The 25,166-nt window shown below is 39.2% G+C and overlaps 1 protein-coding gene across 2 annotated transcripts in view; it reads left to right on the top strand.

Annotated features, from left to right (window-relative positions):
- Positions 1-24,896, top strand: part of LOC137131525 (complement factor H-like) — a 35,656-nt gene extending 10,760 nt beyond the window's left edge. For both annotated transcript variants that reach the window (XM_067512908.1, XM_067512909.1), the window contains exons 2-16: positions 1,826-2,008; positions 2,629-2,811; positions 2,927-3,121; positions 3,194-3,373; positions 4,477-4,641; positions 5,050-5,214; positions 6,148-6,312; positions 15,684-15,848; positions 19,412-19,573; positions 20,550-20,723; positions 20,828-21,022; positions 22,804-22,986; positions 23,425-23,613; positions 24,041-24,220; positions 24,576-24,896. In XM_067512908.1, the coding sequence (XP_067369009.1) occupies positions 1,826-2,008; positions 2,629-2,811; positions 2,927-3,121; positions 3,194-3,373; positions 4,477-4,641; positions 5,050-5,214; positions 6,148-6,312; positions 15,684-15,848; positions 19,412-19,573; positions 20,550-20,723; positions 20,828-21,022; positions 22,804-22,986; positions 23,425-23,613; positions 24,041-24,220; positions 24,576-24,769 (2,678 nt within the window). In that variant the 3' untranslated portion in view covers positions 24,770-24,896. The remainder of the gene's footprint in view (positions 1-1,825; positions 2,009-2,628; positions 2,812-2,926; positions 3,122-3,193; positions 3,374-4,476; positions 4,642-5,049; positions 5,215-6,147; positions 6,313-15,683; positions 15,849-19,411; positions 19,574-20,549; positions 20,724-20,827; positions 21,023-22,803; positions 22,987-23,424; positions 23,614-24,040; positions 24,221-24,575) is intronic.
- The last annotated feature ends 270 nt before the right edge of the window (positions 24,897-25,166 follow it).

The following is a 25,166-nucleotide window of genomic DNA, read 5'->3' as shown; positions in this document are numbered from 1 at the left end:
TCATACGTAGTGAGGCTGCAGAATCGTCAACTAAATAATCAACTTGTACAGGAGTAAGATGGCTACTCACCATAGTATTGACACATGGTGGTGGAAAAGATGAAGAAATAATTTCTTTAACTTTATTCACAGCATTTTCAGATAAACATCTGCTGTAGTGGATTTTTTTTCTTAAGTTCTGTATAGTCCGTTATTGTAAATTCAAATGTTATTAGAAAATGGTCAGACAGAAGAGAATTATGAGGAAACACTATTAAATTATCAGTTTCAATGCCATATGTAAGGACGCGGTCCAATGTGTGACTAAAACAGTGAGTGGGTTTATTTACATTTTGAGAAAAGCCAATTGAATCTAGTAATGAATTACACGCAGTGTTGAGGCAGTTACTGTCAGCATCTACGTGAATGTTAAAGTCACCCACTATAATGACTTTATCTGTACTAAGCACTAAATCAGATAGAAAATCTGAACATTCTATCAAAAACTCAGAATAAGGGACTGGAGGATGGTACACGATAACAAATAATAGTGGTTTTTGAGTTTTCCAGTTTGGGTGTGAAAGGTTAAGAGTAAGGCTCTCAAATGAGTTATAACTATGTTTAGGTCTAGGGTTTATTGATAAGCTTGAGTCTTCTACTGAATCAGACTACCCAGGCCAGCCTTTGCTCCTCCAGTGCATCAGTGAGCCTTCACTACCCATAACCCTGTGACCAGTTTCCCTTTCTTGGATCAAAGATCAACGGCTTTCGGCTCGTCCCTTCAGGGGTCGCCACAGCGGCACGTTGATTTGGCTTGAGCTTTTACACCAGATGCCCTTCCTGCCGCAACCCTTCCTTTTTTGTCCGGGCTCGGGACCGGCACCAAGGTTGCCCTTGATGGCTGGGTGGGGCCATTCGAACTCACTGCCTTCTGCATCCCAACCCAATGCTCTAACACTGGGAAACCGTGCCCCCTTGAAGTGTTTTTGTTAATTGTGACTGCTGCAGACTGCAGATATCACACAAGAGCTACCGTTTTGAAGCGCTGACCCAGTTGCCTGCCCACAATATTCAAATATCCATACATTCCCAAATATCTAATAGAAACCAAAGGTAAATACTGATTTGGGCAACTGCGGCGCAGGAGGTAGAGCAGTCATCCATCAACCACAGGGTTGTTGGTTCGATCCCCAGCTCCTCCTGTCATAAAACACTAAAATCCTGACTTATCTGCTCCCAGTGAGTGTAGGCCAGCTGCATCACAGCTCCCCCATTGCTGTGTGAGTGTGTGTGTGATTGTGAGTGTGAAGCGGTGAATAAGGAGCAGTGTAAAGTGTTTTATAAAGTGCAGACCATTGCTATGACACTTAACCATCCAAAGAACTGATCATTAGTGAATGTAATAATAATTATACCTAAAAAATAACCATGAATTATTATTTCTACCAGTTCTAGTATTATGGTGTACTGCAGTTCTGCATGTTGTGTGTCCAACTGGTGTTGCCGTACCCCTGCAAAAGCTGCTGCCTGACCAGAGAGGATTAAATTTTTCATAGAGCCACTGCTGTGGGTTGATACAATTACTATCACTTGGTGTTTTCATCCATTACAGTGGTTTAGCACATGTATTTGTTCTGTGAGCATAGATCACACATTCAACACACGTAAAAGAGCAATATATGTATCATCAGTGCAGTAGGAGGTTGAGGTACTAGGCCCAGACCTGCATGGCAGCAGGCTGGAATGGGGTTGTTCCTGTCACACTTTATCCTTTTCTGGAAAATGTTGGAACTTTATTATTCCCCTTTTGTAGCTTAATACATTTGAACAATTTTTTTCCTTCCAGCCCAACAGTGCCCAGCAATTCACATAAGCGTAAATATTCAGGTGACCGGGGACCCAGAGGAAGCAACCTACGGCAATGTACTTCGATTCAGCTGCAAGTCCAGGACTGAAATCCTGTATGGACCAGCAGAGATTTATTGTGATGCAAATGGAATGTGGAGTGATAATCCTCCACGCTGTGAAGGTACAAACTGAACACTTTATATCTTACTACTACATTCAAATGCTAATTCAATTCCGATCTTAATGTTATTAGACCTGAGAACCCAATTTTGGAAACATACAGTTTACTTTCTGGACCAAAGTTACCACATCTGTAAGCAGCACATCTGCCCATGCGATACAACACAGCTGGGAACATGGGAAACCTCTGTCCAAAAGTTTTGATGTCCTCAAGTCATCACAGTAAAATTATCAAACATTCATCACCATAAATAGTTTGTAAATAACATTCTTTTAGATTTGTTTTTGTTCATTAAACAATTTGTATCAGTTGAGATGTGATAGGGAAAAAAATGAAAGACAATTGAGATGCAATAAAAGTCCCCAGTTGCTCTAAAACATGGGACATTGCAAATTCATGATTAGCCTCTTTTAGATTTTTTACTGTGGAAAAAGCCACAGGAAGTATTGGATTATGTCAATGGATCTGTTAAGTGATCTGTTCTCTGGAACACGAAAGAGTGTTGGTACAAGGAACATGGAAATCATCTGTGATTATTAACTGATTATTAACTGAATTCAATCCTCTATTTGTACAGATTATTATTGTATGTTCATGCTTGTGTGTATATCCTTCAACAGCTGTAAAATGTAAAGTACCTGAGATTGAACATGGTACAGTGACTGGAGGTATCACAGATTACAATGAACATGAAATCCTGTATTTTGAGTGCAATACTAGATATAGAAAGTCTGAAGAAAGACCTTCAAGATGCATAAAAATGGGACAAAGAGCAGACTGGAGCCCCACACCTGCATGCGAACGTGAGTATTAGCTGATGAATAACATTTATCAGTTATATGTTTATAATTGGTAAAAACATGCTGAATTATTGCTACAAACTAACAGAGAATGTGCTTAATTCCCCACCAACTGCAGCAATTAAATGCAAACTGCAACTTTCACAACTTGAAGGAACCAGATATGACCCTCCCAACAGAAATGTGTTTTCACCTGGTGAGACTTTGAGAGTAACATGTGAAGCGAGGTACTGGATTTTTAACTCTCGGGACATCTCAACAGTAATTACTTGCAAAGATGATGGACAATGGACCAGTGATCCAACATGCAAAGGTATAAAACTACATGAACCCATTATGACATTGTTCTTTACTCTGTGATAGTTCAACATGTCTGTTTTCTTAGAGGTTACATGCAGCCGTCCATATGACCAGCACATTTCTTACTGGGACAACTATTGGCAACGAAAGAAAACACTGGGGGACACTGTAAGATACAGCTGTACATCAGGCTACAAAAGTACTAATGGAGCCACGAGGGCCACATGCACAAGAGATGGATGGACTCCAGATCCACTTTGTCAGGGTATTTTAAAATTAACTTCCATTAACATTTTCATATACACATCCATTAACCTATAACATCAGCAATAAAATCTCAGTGTTTACACTAAAAACACATGTATCTTTTAACCTTGAGTTAACTTCTACTGAATCAGACTACACAGACCAGCCTTTGCTCCTCCAGTGCATGAGTTAGACTTCACTACCCATAACCCTGTGACAATAACCCTGTCACACATTTAACAAACGTAAAAGAGCAATATATGTGTCATCAGTGCAGTAGTGGTAGGAGGTTGAGGTACTAGCCCCACTAATCAATCATCCAGCACTAACTTTAGCTATCATCACTAATTTGCCTAGAAAGTTAATTATTGTCTTTTTAATGTTTTGTCATTAAACCCGCGTGAAGTCTGAGTAAAGTTTAATTTCCATCGTACTGCATGTATGTTTTATGGAGACATCAGTCTCAACAAAGCAGGAGATCAGGTGACGTAAAGGTGAGTGTGTAAAGAGCAGCACGAACAGCCCTGCTGCCTGTTCAAATTTAATTTTAAGTGAATTAAAAACAATTTGCTAAACCTTGGCCACAACACCTTTATATTATAAAATATAGATTTCTGTTTATTTCATTGTGGTCATGATTGTATTTTAATAATCCTTATCTCTTGCACATAAAACAAGAAAGTGTCAAATTAAAAAGACAAAACAGAGCAGTGTACAATACACTGTTAGACATTATTGTAAATAATAAAGTCTTCTCATGGGGCCAGATTTTTTCCCCCCAAATTCAGACTTCATAGTTACAGTTATGCTTCATCTACTTAATCTCTAACTCAAGCTAGTTGAATATCTCACACTTTCTCTAATTAAGTTAGGAGGAGAGGCCAATTCTGAATATTGTATTCATCTGCGAACAATTAAATCCCACCTCAAAAAAGAAAATTCCAGTGATACACACACACACACACTGCAAAAATCTTAAATGTGTACATTTGTCCACATGCAGCTGTGTAAATTCAGGCACTGATGTGAAATAAAAGTAGCCTCCTGGAAGCTACTGCAGTAACAACACAGTGAATGTACTGTATGTGACCAAGTATAACTGCATTTTATTTATGTTTTCAGAAATAACGTGTGACAGACGTGAGATCCCGAATGCAGCTATTGAAAACATGAAGGAAAAATACAAAGTTTCTGAACGGGCCAATTATGTCTGTAATGAAGGTTACAGAGGACGTTTTACTCTGACCTGTACAGAGCGTGGTTGGGACAAAAATCCACAATGTACAGGTAAGAAAACACAGAAAACCAGAAAAGCCGTAATGTAAAATTTGCTTGTCCATTAACAGAACAGTTAACAGGAGTGAAGCCACTGACACTTGGAAAGGACAAAACAGGCGGCACAAAATTTGACAGAGGCAGCTGTCTCATAATGCTTTTATCAGGAAAAACCCTACTTTTCTCCATGTGAATGTTAAACTAAACAACCACACAAGTAGGAGAAACAGTCACACAAACCTGTAAATGGATCCTCTGTCCAAGAACTTCTGTGCAGGTTTATAAAACGAAGCAACAAGCATCAAATGAATGAAGCCTCCTCCCCTTAATACATAGTAGAAGCAGTTTTTCAAACTTCAGCAACACAATAAATATGTACAACTGTGAATAACTGCATTTTGTTTCTTTCTCTTTTTTCAGAAATAACATGTGACCCACCTCGTTACAGGAATGCTGACATTGTCAACTATAAGACAATATACAGATACAAAGAACAGGCAGTGTATGAATGCAGAGATGGTAATAGAGGAGGTTTTACTCTAACCTGTACTGAACAGGGATGGATTGGACAAACACAATGTACAGGTGAGAAATTACAGAATAAATGATTGTGTTGACATCTTTGTTACTTTGTTCCCTAAATGTTTTTACATGCAGCTTTTAAAATAAACTTTAGGACATAATCATCTGCTCAGAACTGTCAAATTCATTAATTCCAAGTCAAAATTAAATATACTGACTTTTTCAACACTCAACAATAAGTGATGAAATGTATGAATGTTATGTTTAACATAATATTGCTTTATATTCGTTAAAGACATTTTTTAGGGCTTGATGTTGCAGTGTTGTTACTTTTGCTTACGGTGAAATATCTGAGATTTTTACTAAATTATTTGACAATTTCTTTCAATCTAACGTGAAAAGAAAACACACCTACATCTTGTACAGAGGAAATACTAGAGCTTTGCTTGGTTTGTACTTCACTTCTAAGCTGCTTCGGACAAAGCATCAGCCAAATGTTGTAAACCAATTTGAGTAATTTCAGATCATTTGCAGAAGCAAATCACTGTGTGAAAGCCACAAATGGTGATTTGACTACAAGCATTAATAGGACTTTTATACAATGAGAAAGTGTTAAAGTCTGACAAATTACTTTTTCTTCTAATTACCACTTTTTTGCACAGAAGCCAACTTTGAATATTGTTTTCAAAGACAGTCAAGGGACATAATCATGCACACACTGACATTACAGGTCCAAAGCTCTGCTTTCATGTCCACACCTCAATGCTGAAAGCAGTTTGTCTCAATGTCTTCACCCTGTACAGCTTTTTTTTCAATGACATAAATTGGAGTTTACCTGTAGAAAAAGGACCAATACACACAAAAAAAATACATGTTTAAAGTAATACTTAGGGTTGTGCTTAAATGTGGAAAACGTGTGAAATAAAAGCAGCCTCCTAGAAGCTGCTGCAGTAAAACCACAGTGAAAGTATAACTGAATTTTATTTACATTTTCAGAACTAATGTGCGACAGACGTGAGATCCCGAATGCAGCTATTCAGAACATTAAGGAGAAATACACATTTTCTGAACAGGTCCATTATGTCTGTAATGAAGGTTATAGAGGACGTTTTACTCTGACCTGTACAGAGCGTGGTTGGGACAAAAATCCACAATGTACAGGTAAGAAAACACAGAACCACTAATTTAGCGTTGGCATGTTTTGGTTTGTGTTCCGTCCAATAATATGTTTGATTGTAATTGTTAAATACATTGAGTTGTGTGTGCATGGAAACAAGGTTGGATCCTGGATTTTTGTGCACAATGTACATGTTTGGGGCTTTAAATAAAAAGGGCGCTGCTTGAGGGTGCATATATCATCTTGGACATAATTAAAAGTGAACTTTGACAAAGTCACTAATATTAATGAACAATATTTCTAAGCTGGTAAAACAGTAAACTGTTTTTTAACACAACTGTTAAACAAACAAAGTGATGCTGGTGAAAAGTAACTGCGACACTGGTTGAACAATTTAATTCAATTCAATTCAACTTTATTTACATAGCGCCAATTCACAACAAAGTCATCTCAGGGCACTTTACAGAATAAAGTCAAGATTATAAAAATATATAAAGAGAACCCAACAATTCCCCCTGGAGCAAGCCATAGGCAACAGTGGAGAGGAAAAACTCCCTTTAATGGAAGAAACCTCCAGCAGAACCAGGCTCAGGGTGGACGGCAATCTGCCTTGACCGGTTGGGGTGAGTGGAAAGGGGAGAGAGAAAAGAACAGAGCAACAAAAAGCAACAACAAAACATCGGGCAGATTGGTAGGACCAGTAGCTTCACGCTGGAAGACACACAGCTTCAAAGCCGGGGGACACCTGCAGAAAGGGACAGAGAGAGGGGGACAGAGGAGGACAAAGACAACTACGGGAGAGAACACACAGTTAATGACATACAGTGGTGACAATTGCGGGATGAGAGGAGAGGAGAGATGGTCAAGAGGAGGAAAGGAGCTCAGTGCATTGGGGGGTGGGTCCCCCAGCAGTCTAAGCCTATGGCAGTATAACTATAACTAACTATATGCTTTATTAAAAAGGAAGGTTCTAAGCCTAGACTTAAAAGTAGAGAGGGTGTCTGCTCCCCGAATTTGGATTGGAAGCTGGTTCCACAGGAGAGGAGCTTGATAGCTAAAGGCTCTACCTCCCATTCTACTTTTGGAAATTCTGGGAACCACAAGTAGGCCTGCATTCTGAGAGCGAAGTGGTCTACTGGGATGATATGGTGCTATGAGGTCTTCTATATATGATGGAGCCTGACCTTTCAGAGCTTTATATGTAAGAAGCAGGGTTTTAAATTCTATTCTACATTTAATGGGAAGCCAATGGAGAGAAGCTAGTGAAGGTGAAATATGATCTCTCCTGCTAGTTCCAGTCAGGACTCTTGCTGCAGCATTTTGGATTAATTGCAGGCTCTTTAGGGAGTTACTGGGGCATCCTGAAAGTAGGGAATTACAGCAGTCCAACCTAGAAGTAACAAATGCATGGACCAGTTTTTCGGCATCACTTTGAGACAGGATGCTCCTAATTTTGGCAATGTTCCGTAGGTGGAAGAAGGCTGTTCTAGAGATTTGTTTTATATGTGAGTTAAAGGACAGATCCTGATCAAAAATAACTCCAAGGTTCCTTGCAGTAGTACTGGAGGCCAGACTTATGCCATCTAGTGTAACAATATGGTTGGACATCATACCTCTAAGATTTTTGGGCCCAAATACTATGACTTCAGTTTTGTCTGAGTTTAAAAGTAAATAATTGTGGGACATCCAGGCCTTTATGTCTTGAAGCTTTATTAACTGATTATTTCATCTGGTTCCATAGATAAATATAGCTGGGTATCATCAGCATAACAGTGGAAATTTATGGAGTGTTTTCTAATAATGTTGCCTAAAGGAGACATATATAAAGTAAAAAGTATTGGTCCTAACACAGAGCCTTGTGGAACTCCATAGCTAACCTTTGTGTGCATGGAGGATTCATCATTAACATGAACAACCATTAGAGAATTACAGAATTTATTTAATTTATTACAGAATAAACTATTGATTTGCCATGTTTGTTACTTGTTCATTTGAAAATAAAATATCTGAAGATTTTACTAAATTATTTAACATTTTATGTTGGAATTTATTTCGAATATTCAAATATACATTTATTGTTTTATAAATAGAATTTCAAAACTGTTTTCAGGGTAGAACATTGTTCTTGTTTTTTAAACAATTGAAGAGTCAGTAGTGTCAGTTAAAGTGGCCTTCGGGTTCTTAATCACCTCTCTTAGTAAGGCTCTTCTCCCCCTGATTGCTCAGCTTGGCCGGGTGACCACCTCATGAAAGAGTTGTGGCAAATTTCAAGCTGGTGTAGTCAGGACCTTCCACTCCATCCCACACCACCCCCACCCGCTGCAGCCTGATAGTGTGAAGGGTTGAATCGGCCCTAAAATCAGCACCATTATCGTGTAGCGTGGTCACAGCCCTACATAAACCAGTTTTCCTGAGGATCAGGATGCATATTATTTCACTATTCTACTCTTGCAGCATTTCCACTAGCATCAGGGTTGGTAGGGAACTGGAAAACATTGCATTCATGTCCAACTGAATTACTGAAAATGTTCAATTTGTTTCAGAAGAACTGTGTAGAAAACTGGACATCGGCGATGCATACATTACCACCAATGACAAGGAAACGTACCGCAACAACGAACAAGTTCAATATTCATGCAGGAATGACACTGAGAAACAATTTACTGCTACCTGTGAGCGAGGTGTTTGGGCTGGCATTAAGAACTGCACAGGTACGAAAATACAAGTACAACTAACACGTCAAAAAGGATGTGATTGGAGCTTGTGTTTTATTAGCATTTGGAATGCGATGACCTGGTGAACCAATTCTTTTTCACTCTCTCTCCCATCAAGACGGGAATTCCTGCTTTAGAAGAATTAATGCAGCCCCTAAAGCAGCTTCAAACCTATGTGGGCTCATTTAGTTTTCTGCTGGAAAACTGCACTTTCGTGTCAGCACCAGTTGACAGTTTGCAGTGAAATAGTTAAGTGTTTGCTAAGTCGTTGAAGTCGTTATGTTGACGTACAACATAAATGGGGAGTTAAAAATGTGTTGATACTGAAGCTATCAATGAAACGTTAACCAGACAAGCTAACGCAGTATTTAAATCTTAATTAGTGGACAAATTTCCCACTGTGGACACATCTTTTGTAGTGGAACTGAATATAAATATGATCAGATCATTTATTAAAAAACAGTTTTGTGTTTACTTATTCAATAAACTGATTGTTTGCATGTACATTCATTGTTATTTTGTATGTAAATTAAAGGGCGACTTTACCAATTTTCAACATGCTCTCTATGTATTTAGTTAGGGTGTAAATGTACATTAATGCTTTAAAACCTCTCTCTGAATTCACTATATTAAAATATTCCACTGCTTCTAGCTGAAAAACTCCTCCAGATGACATCACCCGGAGGAGGTTTTCATCATTAGGACTTCAGATGATGTCATCTGGGGGAGCTCTGGATAAAGCAGGTTGTCCATGATTACAAACTCTCTAGTGTGAGCAACAAAATGACATCATCTGAACGGAAGGCTCCTTTCAAGTCATGTCATCTGGAGGCATTTTACAGCTAGAAATAGAGCGATATTTAGATAAAGGGAATTCAAAGGAAAGTTTAATATAATAACATGAAGGCGTCCTTTAATTATTCAAGAATCCAGGAATTTCTTTCCGCTATAACTCAGAGGGAAATACTGCTTTACTAACTCGCTCTATGCTGGTTGGAGGATTTGTTGCACTCAGGAATAAAGCAAAGTTCTATATTTTTAGAGCTTGTGGACTGTGTGAGGCCGCCACACGTTCCAGGTGGAGACATCAAGTACACTCTGAAAAGTCAGTACAGCCATAATGAGCGGGTCGAATACATGTGTCAAAATTACTACACTCTGGAGGGGGAGCCATACAAAACCTGCGTCAATGGTGAATGGACCGGGCAGATACGATGCCTGAGTAAGTTACAGTTTTAAAAAAAATCTACATTTTACACCATTTTATTAATTTGCTCTACAGTCACAGTCACAAAGTACTGTCTCTTTGTGCCCTGCAGAGCCCTGTATCGTGCATGAAGACGACTTCAGACAACACAACATCACATTAAAATCAAGCTTCAGCAAATATTTACTTCATGATGAAGCGATTGCGTTCACCTGTGCCAGAGGAGCCCCTGTCGGTGCTGCTGCGCTGCGTCAGAGGTGTAACAGTGGAACGCTCGTCCTGCCCACTTGCTATTAAGACGTTTGGTCGAGCGGATGTCATGTGCAGAGAAATGAGCGACTGCTGTCATTACGGCTGCGTTAACCCTCTGTCTCCATGTTCATGCTGCCATCTGTGGAAATGTTAATAAAACATCCATCATCTCCGAGTCAGTATTGATGTTCTGATGGTGTCATCTCTTTTCGGCTGCCTGTTAAATATGCTTAGTTTTTCTGAAATGATGGCAGGACACTAGAACAGTATCGTTGCACTCAAAATGATTATTGAAAAAGGGCTGAAACTGAATATTATCTGTATTTTCGTGATTACTCAACCATGCTGGGGTTTAAACTGCAACACAGAACAAAGGACAGCAAGGCCAGTCTGAGTCTGAGCAGTCTGCCTCTTTAAAATCTTTTAAGAATAAATACAAAGCACAATGATTTCGTTTTAGGGCAAAGTACAAAAAGTAAAGTGCGCCACTAAGAAATGTATGTGTTTAAAACAATACTGATTTTGGTATTGATGGCAAAGTATGCACGATAATTAATAAAAATTAAGGGTCAGAGGTCACTGTTGATTTGACCACTTTATGTGGTGACAGGTTGTTAACCCATAATGATACGTCAGCATTTATTAGTTCATAATAGTTTTATTAAAAAACATATATATATAAAGGTTGTGGCTGATCACTGTATAGTTCATTATTAATATTGCTCCTAAAAGATCTCTGCCAGGATCACATAGTTTTAACATTCAGGAAGGGACCTAATGCCCAGGAGGTCAAAGGTTAATTTACCCAGAACATTCCGGATAAAATCTGGATAGGACGAGTAAAAAAGCAGCACTTTTTGTCCTCACTCATCAATGTTACAATGGTGCCCTTAGTTATGACTGCTCCACTGGCCCTTCGGTCAGACTGGGGTTTTACTGGGCAGCTTTCAGGTGTGAACATGTGTGTGTGATGTGTATGTCATCTCGTCACACACGGAGCTTCCACTACTCTTTCCCACAACTTCATTGTTTGGCTCATCAGCTTTATTCCTCTGTAGTTGCCACAGCTCTGCTCATCTCCCTTGTTCTTAAAAATGGGCACCAGTACACTTCTCCTCCAGTCCTCAGCATCCTCTCACTCTCCAAGATCTTGTTAAACAAACTAGTCAGAAACTCTACTGCCACCTCTCCTAGACACTTCCATACTTCCACAGGTTTGTCATCATGACCAACTGCCTTTCCACTCTTCATCCTCTTCAACGTTCTCCTCACTTCACTCTTACTAATCTTTGCTACTTCCTGCTTTACACCAGTCACCTCTTCTACTCTTCGTTCCCTTTCATCTTCCTCATTCATCAACTCTTCAAAGTTCTCCCTCCATCTTTCCATCACACTCCTGGCACCTGTCAATACATTTCCATTGCTGATCTTTAATCACAGTAACCTGCTGCACATCCTTCCCATCTCTATCTCTTTGTCTGGCCAACCTGTACAAATCCACCTCTCCCTCTTTAGTGTCCAACCTAACATACAAGTCCTCATATGCTCTTTGTTTGGTCTTTGCCACCTCTACCTTCACCTAACGCTGCATCTCCCTGTACTCCTGTCTACTCTCCTCAGTCCCACTTCTTCTTAGCTAACCTCTTTCTCTGTATACACTCCTGAACTTCCTGGTTCCACCACCAAGTCTGGAATACATGCAAACGTTGAACAAACATCAACCTTTTCTATATAACTAGAGAGCCAAACTTTTCTGACTTTAGGGGAGAAATAGAAGCTCATTAATACCTCAATCGCTGTTCTTGGTTCACATTCTTTCAGCTCCTTCAGGCATTTGGGAAACCACCACTTCTGGCAGATGGAGACACCAGGTTCACCTCTAAATATGAATATAATCATAATGACAGAGTTGAATATGTCTGTAAGAATTACTACACTATGAGGGGTGAGCCTTTCAAAATCTGCAACAATGGTGACTGGACTGGAAACATTACATGCCTCAGTAAGTTATCAGTATTGGATCATATTGCATCTTGCAGTCTTTCAAAATTTTGCATTCATGAGACGAGCAAATGCTAGTAGATATTTTATGTTAACATAAAACATTATACAGAAACATTAAAATAATTAGATATTATGTTATGAAGGTGGACAAGTACTAAAAAATAATAAGTGCGTTATAAATTATGCACAGCTTTGCCCAATAAGTAACTACTGTTAACAAGTACATTTATACCTTTAAGTTTAATATGTTTCTTGATGGCATAAAATTAAAGCAACATAACCATTTTTTAGGTTTCACAGTTTGCTAGCTGTGTGTAATGTGCTTTGTAGTAAATGTTATGTATCTGTTATATCTTGCAGGACCCTGCACAGTGGATAAAGAAATCATGTTAAAACATAATATTGCATTTCTGTATAGTGGAGAAGAGAAGCTGTATTCACCCCATGAAACTTATATCGCTTTCTGTTGTACAGGACGTACATGACATGTGGGTCCAGTGTCAATTTGTCAGCAGTGCATTAATGGTGTAATTTCTCTCCCCACTTGCCAGTAAATGTTTTTCATGGCTGGACAAACATGTAAATGATTAGCAACAGTAAATAGTTGGTGCTGAACCAATTGTGTGTTGATCCACTTCAGTGTTGTGGCTGCCACTTTAATAAAACCTATCAAGTATCTCAGTCTGTCTTCTGCCTCAACATATTCTGAGAATAAACATGTTTATGTGCTTTGAAATGCTGTTAATGTCGACTGTCTGTGGTGCTGAAGAGAAGGCGCTTCAACTGCATAACCTGCAAGCTGTACTCTGTGTTAAAATACAGTATGTGGTCATTGGTGATGTCACAGGGAAATGAAGGGAGCACAGAAACAGTTTACTGCTGGTTATGAGTGATAATGACAAGATACAGAACATATGACAGAAAAACTACTGAATGCAAAAGGTCTAGTGTACATATGTGGTTGTGTAATCACACTGGGTGGTCCATTTCGGTGCCCTCAGTCGCTCCCTGAGGGCTCGAGCTGCACACTAACAGAGGAATTCTGCTCTCAAAGCAGCATGCACCCGTCTTTGGTCCTTCTGTTTCTTCATCTGTGGGGGAATGTGGGACTTTCTTTATCACAGAACGGTAAGAAGACATGTTTTTAAATGCCTGCTTTTAAATTCTTACAGTTTTACCTTTGAGGAGACAAAGATTCTCCTCAAAGCTAATTTCTCATTCAAAGGTCACCACCTGTGTAATAAAGCGAACGGAATTATTAGGAAGAAGCATCTGATGAGCATTCTGACTTTAAACACTGGTTTTGTTTATGTCCAGCTCTGTCCCACCAGCTCTTTTCATCTGTATATAATGCAAACAGGTAACAAGGTGATGTAAGCTACCGGGATTTGGGTTATGACAAGAGATAGATGTTGTGGCTGATCGGTGCATAAGTGCACTGAAGAAAGACAAAAATAGCACAAAGAGCAGACTGGACCCTGCACGTGAACATGAGCATTAACTTAATGTGAACCATGTTACAGGGAGCAATATCACCTAATTTCACATCATACTCAGAGAGCGAGAGACTTACAGCTTATTAAGATATATACCAGTATCAAATGTTAAGGCGGAATTAATAGTACCCTGGTATTGTGCAATGTTTGAATTTCTATGGCAATTTAAGCGTATGAAAGTAGACAAAACAGCCAGTTATTGGAAAAGCTCACTGCAGGGAGATGCCACACCAAGCCCCAACAAACACCAACCACACATGCTAAAAAAAACCAAGCAACAACACTGCAAACGTGGTTATATACGTCCCTATTGTGCATGTCGTCCACTCAGTGTTAACAGGCAATGAAGAGGGGCTGAGGCCTGGGGTGTTCCCCACAGTTCCTTTCTTGGTTCTACAAATTAATAGAACTACATTTAGTAATACTGCGAGTGCAGGGTTCACAGTAGAAGCAATAAAAGTAAACAATGAAAACCAAGTAAATATGTAAAAGAAAGTAAAAAATACAAAGTCATTTAAAAACTTGCTCAGCTGGACAGTTGGTTCCAAACTTCAGCTTAAGCAGAACAGCAGACAGACATCTAGTCCTGTGTATTTTTACCTACGAAGGAAATATTCTTCCTACCTTTAGCATTTGCTCACATTACCTCCTCAAAGGCTTTTCTGGCTCATTGTAGACTTAAGAGCTTCAAATGGCTCCACACAGCAACACACCAAATAAATTTGGTGAGTTGTCCTGCCATGCTCAGACAAAAAGATAGAGAGTTACATACACCTGGCGTAAGAAGGGCAGCCCAACCTCCCTGAAGGCTTTGGAGTACAACCCTTGTCATTTTAAATCGTTTTTTTTATATGTTCATAATTAGTAAAAGAAAAAAAATAAAATAAATAAATAAAAAACCTAAATTATTGCTATAAGCTAACAGAGAATGTGCTTAATTCCAGATCTTAACTGATCTGTTCTCTGGAACAAGGAATATGGAAATTATCTGTGATTATTAACTATTATTAATTAGGTATTTAAGCTATATTTAAGGTATTTTGAAATTAACTTTAGGTTTATTGCATATACATTTTCATATACACTTCCCTTAACCCATAACATCAGCAATCTCAGTGTTTACACAAAAAACACATGTATCTTTTGACATATATTTCATCATTGAGTTAACTTCTCCAAGGACCCAATCTCCAAGGAAATTATCGTTTACTGTATATTCAATTTGCCCTAATACTTGAGAGTTTAGTGTCTTGTCCAAGCAAACTTGGAGAGAAACTTGGACGAGATACATCTAGCCAGGGGGAGCCAGGAACCCTGCAGTTCATGGACAGCTGAGCCACAGTGCTGGGCAATAAAACCAAGACGTTGTCCCATAGTCTCTTAAGTTTCAGGGTTTATCACAATATTTACTTTTTATTTGTTTTCATCCATTACAGTGGTTTAGCACATGTATTTGTTCTGTGAGCATAGATCACACATTCAACATACACATAAGTGTCCAAATGTACTTTTAAGTTAATCAATAGCAACAATTAAATCCAACCACAAATAAAGAAAATTCCAGTGATACACACACACTGCAAAAATCTTAAATGTGTACATTTGTCCACATGCAGCTGTGTAAATTCAGGCAACGTATCTGAAATAAAAGTAGCCTCCTGGAAGCTACTGCAGTAACAACACAATGAATGTACTGTATGTAACCAAGTATAACTGCATTTTGTTTCTTTCTCTTTTTTCAGAATTAACATGCGACCCACCTCGTTACAGGAATGCTGACATTGTCAACTATAAGACAATATACAGATACAATGAACAGGCAGTGTATGAATGCAGAGATGGTTATAGAGGAGGTTTTACTCTAACCTGTACTGAACAGGGATGGATTGGACGAACACAATGTACAGGTGAGAAATTACAGAGAGGAATCCACATGCTCCTCCTCGGCGCACCTCTCCACCGCACCGTCTTCCCGGTCCGACCATGCTAATTATTGGCGACCCCACCATTAGAGAAGTCCGCTTAAAATCAGCTAAAACGTTTTGCTTCCCTGGAGCCACTGTCATTGACATAGCGGAGAAAATTCCAAACCTGATTGAAAGACATCCTACGGCAACAAAAGTAGTGATACACGTTGGCACAAATGACACCAAACGGCAACAGTCTGAGTTGCTGAAATGTGACTTCGTGTCATTTTTCAACTCACTGGAGAGTTTCCACGACAGACGGTTCTTCATTTGCTGCACAATTCCCATGCTGGGTCGCGGTGTTGGCTGGTTCTCCAGACTCTTCAGCCTGCACACATGGCTTCAACCACAAGTCTCCGCACACGGACATCCTGTCTCAAAGTGATGCCGAAAAACTGGTCCATGCATTTGTTACTTCTAGGTTGGACTACTGTAATTCCCTACTCTTGGGGTGTCCTAATAACTCTCTAAAAAGCCTTTAGTTAATCCAAAATGCTGCAGCAATACTGCTAACTGGATTTGGGAAGAGAGATCATATTTCACCTTCACTAGCTTCTCTCCATTGGCTTCCCATAAAATCTAGAATAGAATTCAAAACCCTCCTCCTTACATACAAAGCTCTTAATGGTCAAGCTCCATCATATTTAAAAGATGTCATAGTTCTGTATCGCCCGATTAGACCACTTCGATCCCAGAATACAGGCCTACTTGTGGTTCCCAGAGTTTGCAAAAGTAGAATGGGAGGCAGAGCCTTTAGCTATCAAGCTCCTCGCCTGTGGAACCAGCTTCCAATACAAATTCGGGGGACAGACACCCTCTCTACTTTTAAGACTAGGCTTAAAACTTTTTGATAAAGCTTATAGTTAAAACTGCTCACTCAACCTGAACTAGCTCCTAGTTAAGATGCTATAGGTTTAGAGTGTTGGGGGACTGCAAGTTAAGTAAGCTCCCCTCCTCTTTTTCTCTATACATTTATTTGTCACCACTGTATGCTATTAATTTTGTGTCCTACCAATCTGTATAATGCTTTGTTTTTGCTTTTCTGTTGTTGTGTTGTTGCTTTTTGTTGTTGTTTTGTTGTTGCTTTATGTTGCTCTGTTCTTTTCTCCCTTCACTTTCCACTCACCCCAACCGGTCAAGGCAGATGGCCGCCCATCCTGAGCCTGGTTCTGCTGGAGGTTTCTTCCGTTAAAGGGAGTTTTTCCTCTCCACTGTTGCCTAGGGCTTGCTCAAGGGGGATTTGTTGGGTTGCTTCTACATACTTGTGTAGTCTGGACTTTATTAGGTAAAGTGCCTTGAGGTGAGTTTGTTGTAAATTGGCGCTATATAAATAAAGTTGAATTGAATTGAAAAATTGAATTAAAGCGAACAACATCTCACACGTAATATCTTATAAATAGAGCTGGGTATCATCTGCATAGCAATGAAAGTTTAGGGAATGTTTCATAATAATTTTGCCTAAAGGTGACATTTCAAACTGATGAAGGTTAAAAACTCATATCGTAAAGCTCCTTGGTTAAACCTGCTACTTAAACAGACCATTTACTTAAATGCACAAGTAGCGTCTTGATGATTTGTGGGAACCACAACTCCAGTCATTCAATACATTTGCTAACGCACCATGAAAGTACTGTCGACAAATTAACTGTTTTTGGTCCACATCCATCTGTTTGTTTCCAAAATAATTACATATTGTGTAATTTATTTTCCTCACTTGATAATGCACCTCTTTGCTGTTTAAATATTATGCATGTGCACATTGCAGCGAAATGTATTCAGGTCAGGTGAGAAATAAATGGTGCTTTTTCACTGCATAGTACCAGCTCGATTGGACTTTACTACATTTATTTGTTTTTCACTCAGGCAAAAACTACAAAAGCCGATTACCCTGTTCTTTATTGGTATCACTTCTGCTGAGGCTTTAAGCAAGCCAAACAATGCCATGAAAACACTGACCAGACTACTGTTTGGTCAGAGTGAATGAACTTTGTACCTAAGCTGAGAAGAGTAGAGACAATTTCTGCCAGTAGACCAGCATGGCGATTCTTAGAGTCACGGCACGGCACATGATACCCAGCTATATTTATCTATGGAACCAGATGAAAATAATCAGTTAATAAAGCTTCAAGCCTACAAGACATAAAGGCCTGGATGTCCCACAATTTTTTACTTTTAAACTCAGACAAAACTGAAGTCCTAGTATTTGGGCCCAAAAATCTCAGCGATATGATGTCCAACCATATTGTTACCCTAGATGGCATAAGTCTGGCCTCCAGTACTACTGCAAGAAACCTTAGAGTTATTTTTGATCAGGATCTGTCCTTTAACTCACATATAAAACAAATTCTCTAGAACAGCCTTCTTCCACCCACGGAACATTGCCAAGTTTAGGAGCATCCTGTCTCAAAGTGATGCCGAAAAACTGGTCAATGCATTTGTTACTTCTAGGTTGGACTACTGTAATTCCCTACTTTCAGGATGCCCCACTAACTCCCTAAAGAGCCTGCAATTAATCCAAAATGCTGCAGCAAGAGTCCTGACTGGAACTAGCAGGAGAGATCATATTTCACCTTCACTAGCTTCTCTCCATTGGCTTCCCATTAAATGTAGAATAGAATTTAAAACCCTGCTTCTTACATATAAAGCTCTGAATGGTCAGGCTCCATCATATATAGAAGACCTCATAGCACCATATCATCCCAGTAGACCACTTCGCTCTCAGAATGCAGGCCTACTTGTGGTTCCCAGAATTTCCAAAAGTAGAATGGGAGGTAGAGCCTTTAGCTATCAAGCTCCTCTCCTGTGAAACCAGCTCCCAGTTCAGATTCGGGAAGCAGACACCCTCTCTACTTTTAAGTCTAGGCTTAGAACCTTCCTTTTTAATAAAGCATATAGTTAGTTATAGTTATGCTGCCATAGGCTTAGACTGCTGGGGGACCCACCCCCCAGTGCACTGAGCTCCTTTCCTCCTCTTGACCATCTCTCCTCTCCTCTCACCCCGCAATTGTCACCACTGTATGTCATTAACTCTGTGTGTTCTCTCCCGTTGTCCTCCTCTGTCCCCCTCTCTCTGTCCCTTTCTGCAGGTGTCCCCCGGCTTTGAAGCTGTGTGTCTTCCAGTGTGCAGCTACTGGTCCTACCAATCTGCCCGATGTTTTGTCGTTGCTTTTTGTTGCTCTGTTCTTTTTTCTCTCTCCCCTTTCCACTCACCCCAACCGGTCGAGGCAGATGGCCGTCCACCCTGAGCCTGGTTCTGCTGGAGGTTTCTTCCGTTAAAGGGAGTTTTTCCTCTCCACTGTTGCCTATGGCTTGCTCCAGGGGGAATTGTTGGGTTCTCTTTATATATCTTTATAATCTTGACTTTATTCTGTAAAGTGCCCTGAGATGACTTTGTTGTGAATTGGCGCTATGTAAATAAAGTTGAATTGAATTGAATACAATGTTTCGGTTATTGCTCTTGGATTGATGCTGCAGAGAAGTAACTTTTTATTGTTTTGTTGCAGAGTGTCAAAAACCGGAATTTCCAAATGGATTTATAGTTGGCCCTGACGAGAACAAAATGTACTACTACACCTGCAATGAAGGTTATAAGCTTCTGACCAAAGGATGGTGGAGTGCAGCCAAATGTAATGACAGCGTGTGGTCTGAACTTCTTCAGTGCATCGGTAACTCATAGTTCATGCCTTACAGGTCTAGCTATAACAAAACCATTACTCTGTTAAGAGTCATCGGGAGGATGGACATTCAGTGCAAAGCACTCAGTGTTGCCAGATCCTGCAAACTAAATAATCAGAATTATTGTATGGGGACATTTTCATACATTTAAAATTCAGATTGCAGAGCACAACTTTATGATTTGCAGCAAGAACTTGAAGGTCTCCTGAAGCGCAGCTCATATCAAATGCAGTGGGCTCCCGTTTCAAATCAGCTATACATCATTTATATGGAGTAAAATTTTGTATCAATATTTTGACCTATTACAAGACTTCCATAAGAGAAAAACACATTATACAACCTGCCCAGTTATTGCTCTATGTACAGTACCTCCCAGCTCAGCTCAGATTGTAACTGCTTCCGAGGACTCAAGTGTTTTTGAGGCCTCCCAAACTTGTACAGTTCTTGTACAGTTGATCCAGTTTTTGTGGAGATGACTGCATGTGCCACATTCTTCCATTTCTTAACTAATGGTTTGATCGTACCTCTGACTTGGATGTTTTCTTGTATACACATCCTGTCTTCAATTCTTCAAAGATTTCGTGACATTTGACTTGTAGAAATAAATTTCTACAACACTCCTGACCAGTAACTGGACCTTTCAAGAATTGATGTATTTATACTACAACCCTTGAAACACATTCACTGCACACAGGTGATCTCTATTAAACTCTATGTGTAACTTTCTTAAATGATTTTAAAGTGGAATTAAAAATTATGCAACACTTACAAGAGATTTTCACCTGTGACATAAGAGTTTTTTTGTTGTTGTTGTTTTGTCGATATAATTAAATGGGATTGAACGTTGAATGTTCCATGGGGAGTGAATATTTTTTATAGGCACTGAATTGAGGAATAGTGTGTAATTATTTCTAATATAATTTATAAGCAAATATAGTAATTTTATTGTAATTGTATCCACTATAGCGAACACAAGCTGTAGCCTTCCTGATGTTCCTAATGGAGAAGTGACACCTAAACATAATAGTTATGAACAAGGTGCAAATGTGCTGATCATTTGTAAACAAGGATACCGAGCTGAGGTCAATACATTGACTTGCCGCGAAGGAAAATGGCCAGAACTCCAACAAATCTGTACACGTGAGTCACCTTTGGTAGTATTTTATCAGATTTTTTGATTTAGTACTTTTAGTGTGAATACAAAGATTATAAAGTGTAACCTCATATGTTTCCATCTCTTGCAGCTATCACCAATTCCTGCCCACCCCCACCCAAAGTTAAAAATGCTGTTGTTGTGACGTCATATCAGAAAGAATATTTGCATGACTCTGAAGTAACTTACCAATGCCGTCAATCGTACACAACTGAGGGAAACAACAAGATTACATGCAAAAATGGGGAATGGCAGAATGTGGACATTACGTGTACAAATGTAACATGTACGTATATCTTTAAACACTGCACGACATATTTCAGAGACATCTTTAAGACCCCATTTTTAAATCTGGACGTCATTATGAAAGTACAGAAGAAAAATCTCACTTAAGTTTTCCATTTTTGTAATTAGTGGTTTAGCAGCCTTTGAATAAATGCATATTGCTCTTTGCCACATTACACTGGGTGTCAATAGTAAGGGTTACTTAATTACATTAGAAGATTGCTAAGATTAAAATTGCACAATATGAAATCCAGGTTTGAGCTTTTAAAACAAGGTTTCAGGTATAAGAGAGTTCTGGAATGAGATTCTTTAGTTTGATGAAACCGAGATCAACTTGTAGCAGACTGATGAGACAAGAAAAGTATGGAGAAGAAAAGGACAAACTCATGACATCATGACATCACATCATGGCATAAGCATGTATGGCAGCCTGTGGAACCGGGTCACTGGTGTTTATTGATGACGTGACTGCTGATAAAAGTAGCAGGATAATTTGTAAAGTGTGTAGGGCTTTACTCTCTGCTCAGATTCAGCCAATTTGATAAGGACCCAAAATATACAGCAAAAGCTATTGAAGAGTTTCTGAAGGCAAAGAAATGGAAGATCCTACACGTGACAAGTGAACCTGACTTCACCTCAGAGCAGCTTTTCACTTACTGAAGACAAAGCTGAAGGCAGAAAGACCCACAAACAAGCAGCAGCTGAAGACAGCTGCAGTAAAGACCAGGAAAAGCATTTTGAGCTGAGGACACTCAGAATTTGTTCCAGGCTTCAAGTCATTGACTACAAAAGATTTATTACAATCAGCTTTACGTCGTCTTTTTTTTTTTAATCCTGATGGTTCACATGACGTCACATGACGTTTAATATCATATTCAAGGTTGTGGTACACAGAGGTCAAATGTCAAAAACCTACATGTACATTTACTTAGGTGTAATTTGCTTAATGTATTGTGCTTTGTAATCAAATAATTTCCCCATTGCATTTGGGTAGAAGTATTTTGAAAACACCGTACAATAATTTCTGAATTAAATGCTATGTATCTGTTTTTTTTATTTATATAGCGCCAATTTACAACAAATTCATCTCAAGGCACTTTACATAATAAAGTCCAGACTGCACAACTATGTAGAAGCAACCCAACAAATCCCCCTTGAGCAAGCCCTAGGCAACAGTGGAGAGGAAAAACTCCCTTTAATGGAAGAATCCTCCAGCAGAACCAGGCTCAGGGTGGGCGGCCATCTGCCTCGACCGGTTGGGTTTAAGCTTTATCAAAAAGGAAGGTTTTAGTCTTAAAAGTAGAGAGGGTGTCTGCCCCCCAAATTTGGATTGGAAGCTAGTTCTACAGGCGAGGAGCTTGATAGCTAAAGGCTCTACCTCCCATTCTACTTTTGCAAACTCTGGGAACCACAAGTAGGCCTGTATTCTGGGATCGAAGTGGTCTAATCGGGCGATACACAACTATGAGATCTTTTAAATATGATGGAGCTTGACCATTAAGAGTTTTGTATGTAATGAAGGAGCATTTTAAATTCTATTCTAGATTTTATGGGAAGCCAATGGAGAGAAGCTAGTGAAGGTGAAATATGATCTCCCTTCCCTAATCCAGTCAGCACTATTGCTGCAGCATTTTGGAGCCTGGCTACAGTACTGAACAGAAATGCTTTCCTCTGTTGTAAATCCACTTTGGGATTGTGTCTTCTACACTCTTTAGATTTGTACATCACATTCTTGCCTCATTCAGCTTCAATGACTTAACCCGACTGTTTGTGTTTACTTAGTTGTGACCTGTGAACCCCCACCTAAAGGACTTATAGTAAAAGGGTTACCAGAAGATCACGGACCCATACTTCCTGAACGCTTGATCCAAATCAGTTGTCCTCCTGAGAAAACTCTGAATGGCAATTCAGGGCTGAGTTGTGGTCAAGATGGACAGTGGAATGGTCCATTCCCCACTTGTGAAGGTAAACCTCTTAACATAGGTAGATATTTCACATAGGGATTCATGTCCTTTACAATTCTGAATTAATTCACAAACAATAGATTTTTGTGATAATGTTAACAGAAAGAAAATGTGGGACTCACCATGAGGGTAGATTACAACTGGAGACAAAAGTTTAATGTTGAGCTTTTTTTAGTTCTGTCTCCACAGACTCTGACAACATGGAGACATCTGGGCCTATGGTTGCAAAGCACTGTAGAGCTGTGCCCAAAGAATATGTAGTATAGATTATAGAAAACAATTTCCCAAACTTAATATGTGTATAATTCAAACAAGCAGTAAATGACAAACACATTTGCAAACACAGTTCTAAAATTACTAAAAACAAAAGTATAATTGCATCTAATAAGCAACTGTTTATTTTTGATTTTAATATGACACACTTTCTTTTTCAAAACAGATAAATGCAGATTCACAGGAGTAGCAGAAAGTGTGGTGTTCACCCCTCGACCAGCACGGGGTCACATGTTTAACAGAGGACAAAAGTTACAATTTGGCTGCCGCATGTATGGTCACTTTCTACATGGGAATGCAGAGGTTGTATGTTCAGGAAATGGACAGTGGAGTGATCCTTTTCCAACATGTGGACGTAAGTCCAATAGATCTGTTTTGCTTGTTTTGCTCTTTTTTTTATGGAAATGATGCGATAGGAGGCACTGCAAACCTGGGGGGGGGGGGGGGGGGGGGGCAGTATTTTCCAAAATGTTAAAACTGCAAAAAGTGTGGAGCAATTTGATTATGTTGTGAAACAACTAATGCTAAAACAGAGATAATGTGGGACTGAGAGGTATTTGGCAAGTCACCAAGCTGAAAGTCATTGATTAAATATTCCCCCCTCCCCCCTTTACAGTCTTTAACCAAAATCATCAATGTTGAAGCCATTTGGTTTTAAAAGACATGTCTGGATCATGGATCTTTGTATGTGGATCAACAGGTTACTTCTCTGACTTTAGGTGATAATTTACATAAATAGAAGCTCATTAATACCTCAATCTTCTTGGTTCACATTCTTTCAGCTCCTTCAGGCTGTGGGAAACCACCACCTCTAGCAGATGGAGACACCAGATTCACCTCTAAATATGATTATAATCATAATGACAGAGTTGAATATGCCTGTAAGAATTACTACACTATGAGGGGTGGGCCTTCCAAAATCTGCAACAATGGTGACTGGACTGGAAACATCACATGCCTCAGTAAGTTATCAGTATTGGATCATCTAAATATATTTTTCATATTGCAGACTATTTTGCATTTATGAGACTTTTTGTCAAGATTAAACTTTATGCGGAAACATCAGAGTCATTAGATATTGTGTTATGAAGGTGAACGAGTACTAAAAAATAATAAGTGTTATAAATGATACTGACCATATGAGTTGAAGCTCGGTAAACTACAAATGTTTTAACATGTGAATTTATACCTTTAAGTTTAATATGTTTCTTGATGGCATAAAATTAAAGCAACATAACCATTTTTTAGGTTTCACAGTTTGCTAGCTGTGTGTAATGTGCTTTGTAGTAAATGTTATGTATCTGTTATATCTTGCAGGACCCTGCACAGTGGATAAAGAAATCATGTTAAAACATAATATTGCATTTCTGTATAGTGGAGAAGAGAAGCTGTATTCACCCCATCAAACTTATATCACTTTCCGTTGTACAGGACGTACACGACATGTGGGTCCAGTGTCAATGCGTCAGCAGTGCATTAATGGTGTAATTTCTCTCCCCACTTGCCAGTAAATGTTTTTCATGGCTGGACAAACATGTAAATGATTAGCAACAGTAAATAGTTGGTGCTGAACCAGTTGTGTGTTGATCCACTTCAGTGTTGTGGCTGCCACTTTAATAAAACCTATCAAGTATCTCAGTCTGTTTTCTGCCTCAACATGTTCTAAAATAAACATGTTTATGTGCTTTGAAATGCTGTTATGTCGACTGTCTGTGGTGCTGAAGAGAAGGCGCTTCAACTGCATAACCTGCAAGCTGTACTCTGTGTTAAAATACAGTATGTGGTCATTGGTGATGGCACAGGGAAATGAAGGGAGCACAGAAACAGTTTACTGCTGGTTATGAGTGATAATGACAAGATACAGAACATATGACAGAAAAACTACTGAATGCAAAAGGTCTAGTGTAC

This window comes from Channa argus, chromosome 8, assembly GCF_033026475.1.
Source record: "Channa argus isolate prfri chromosome 8, Channa argus male v1.0, whole genome shotgun sequence".
Lineage (NCBI taxonomy): Eukaryota > Metazoa > Chordata > Actinopteri > Anabantiformes > Channidae > Channa > Channa argus.
The sequence above is the reverse complement of the archived record's forward strand: the minus strand, read 5'-3'. Positions and strand labels throughout refer to the sequence as shown.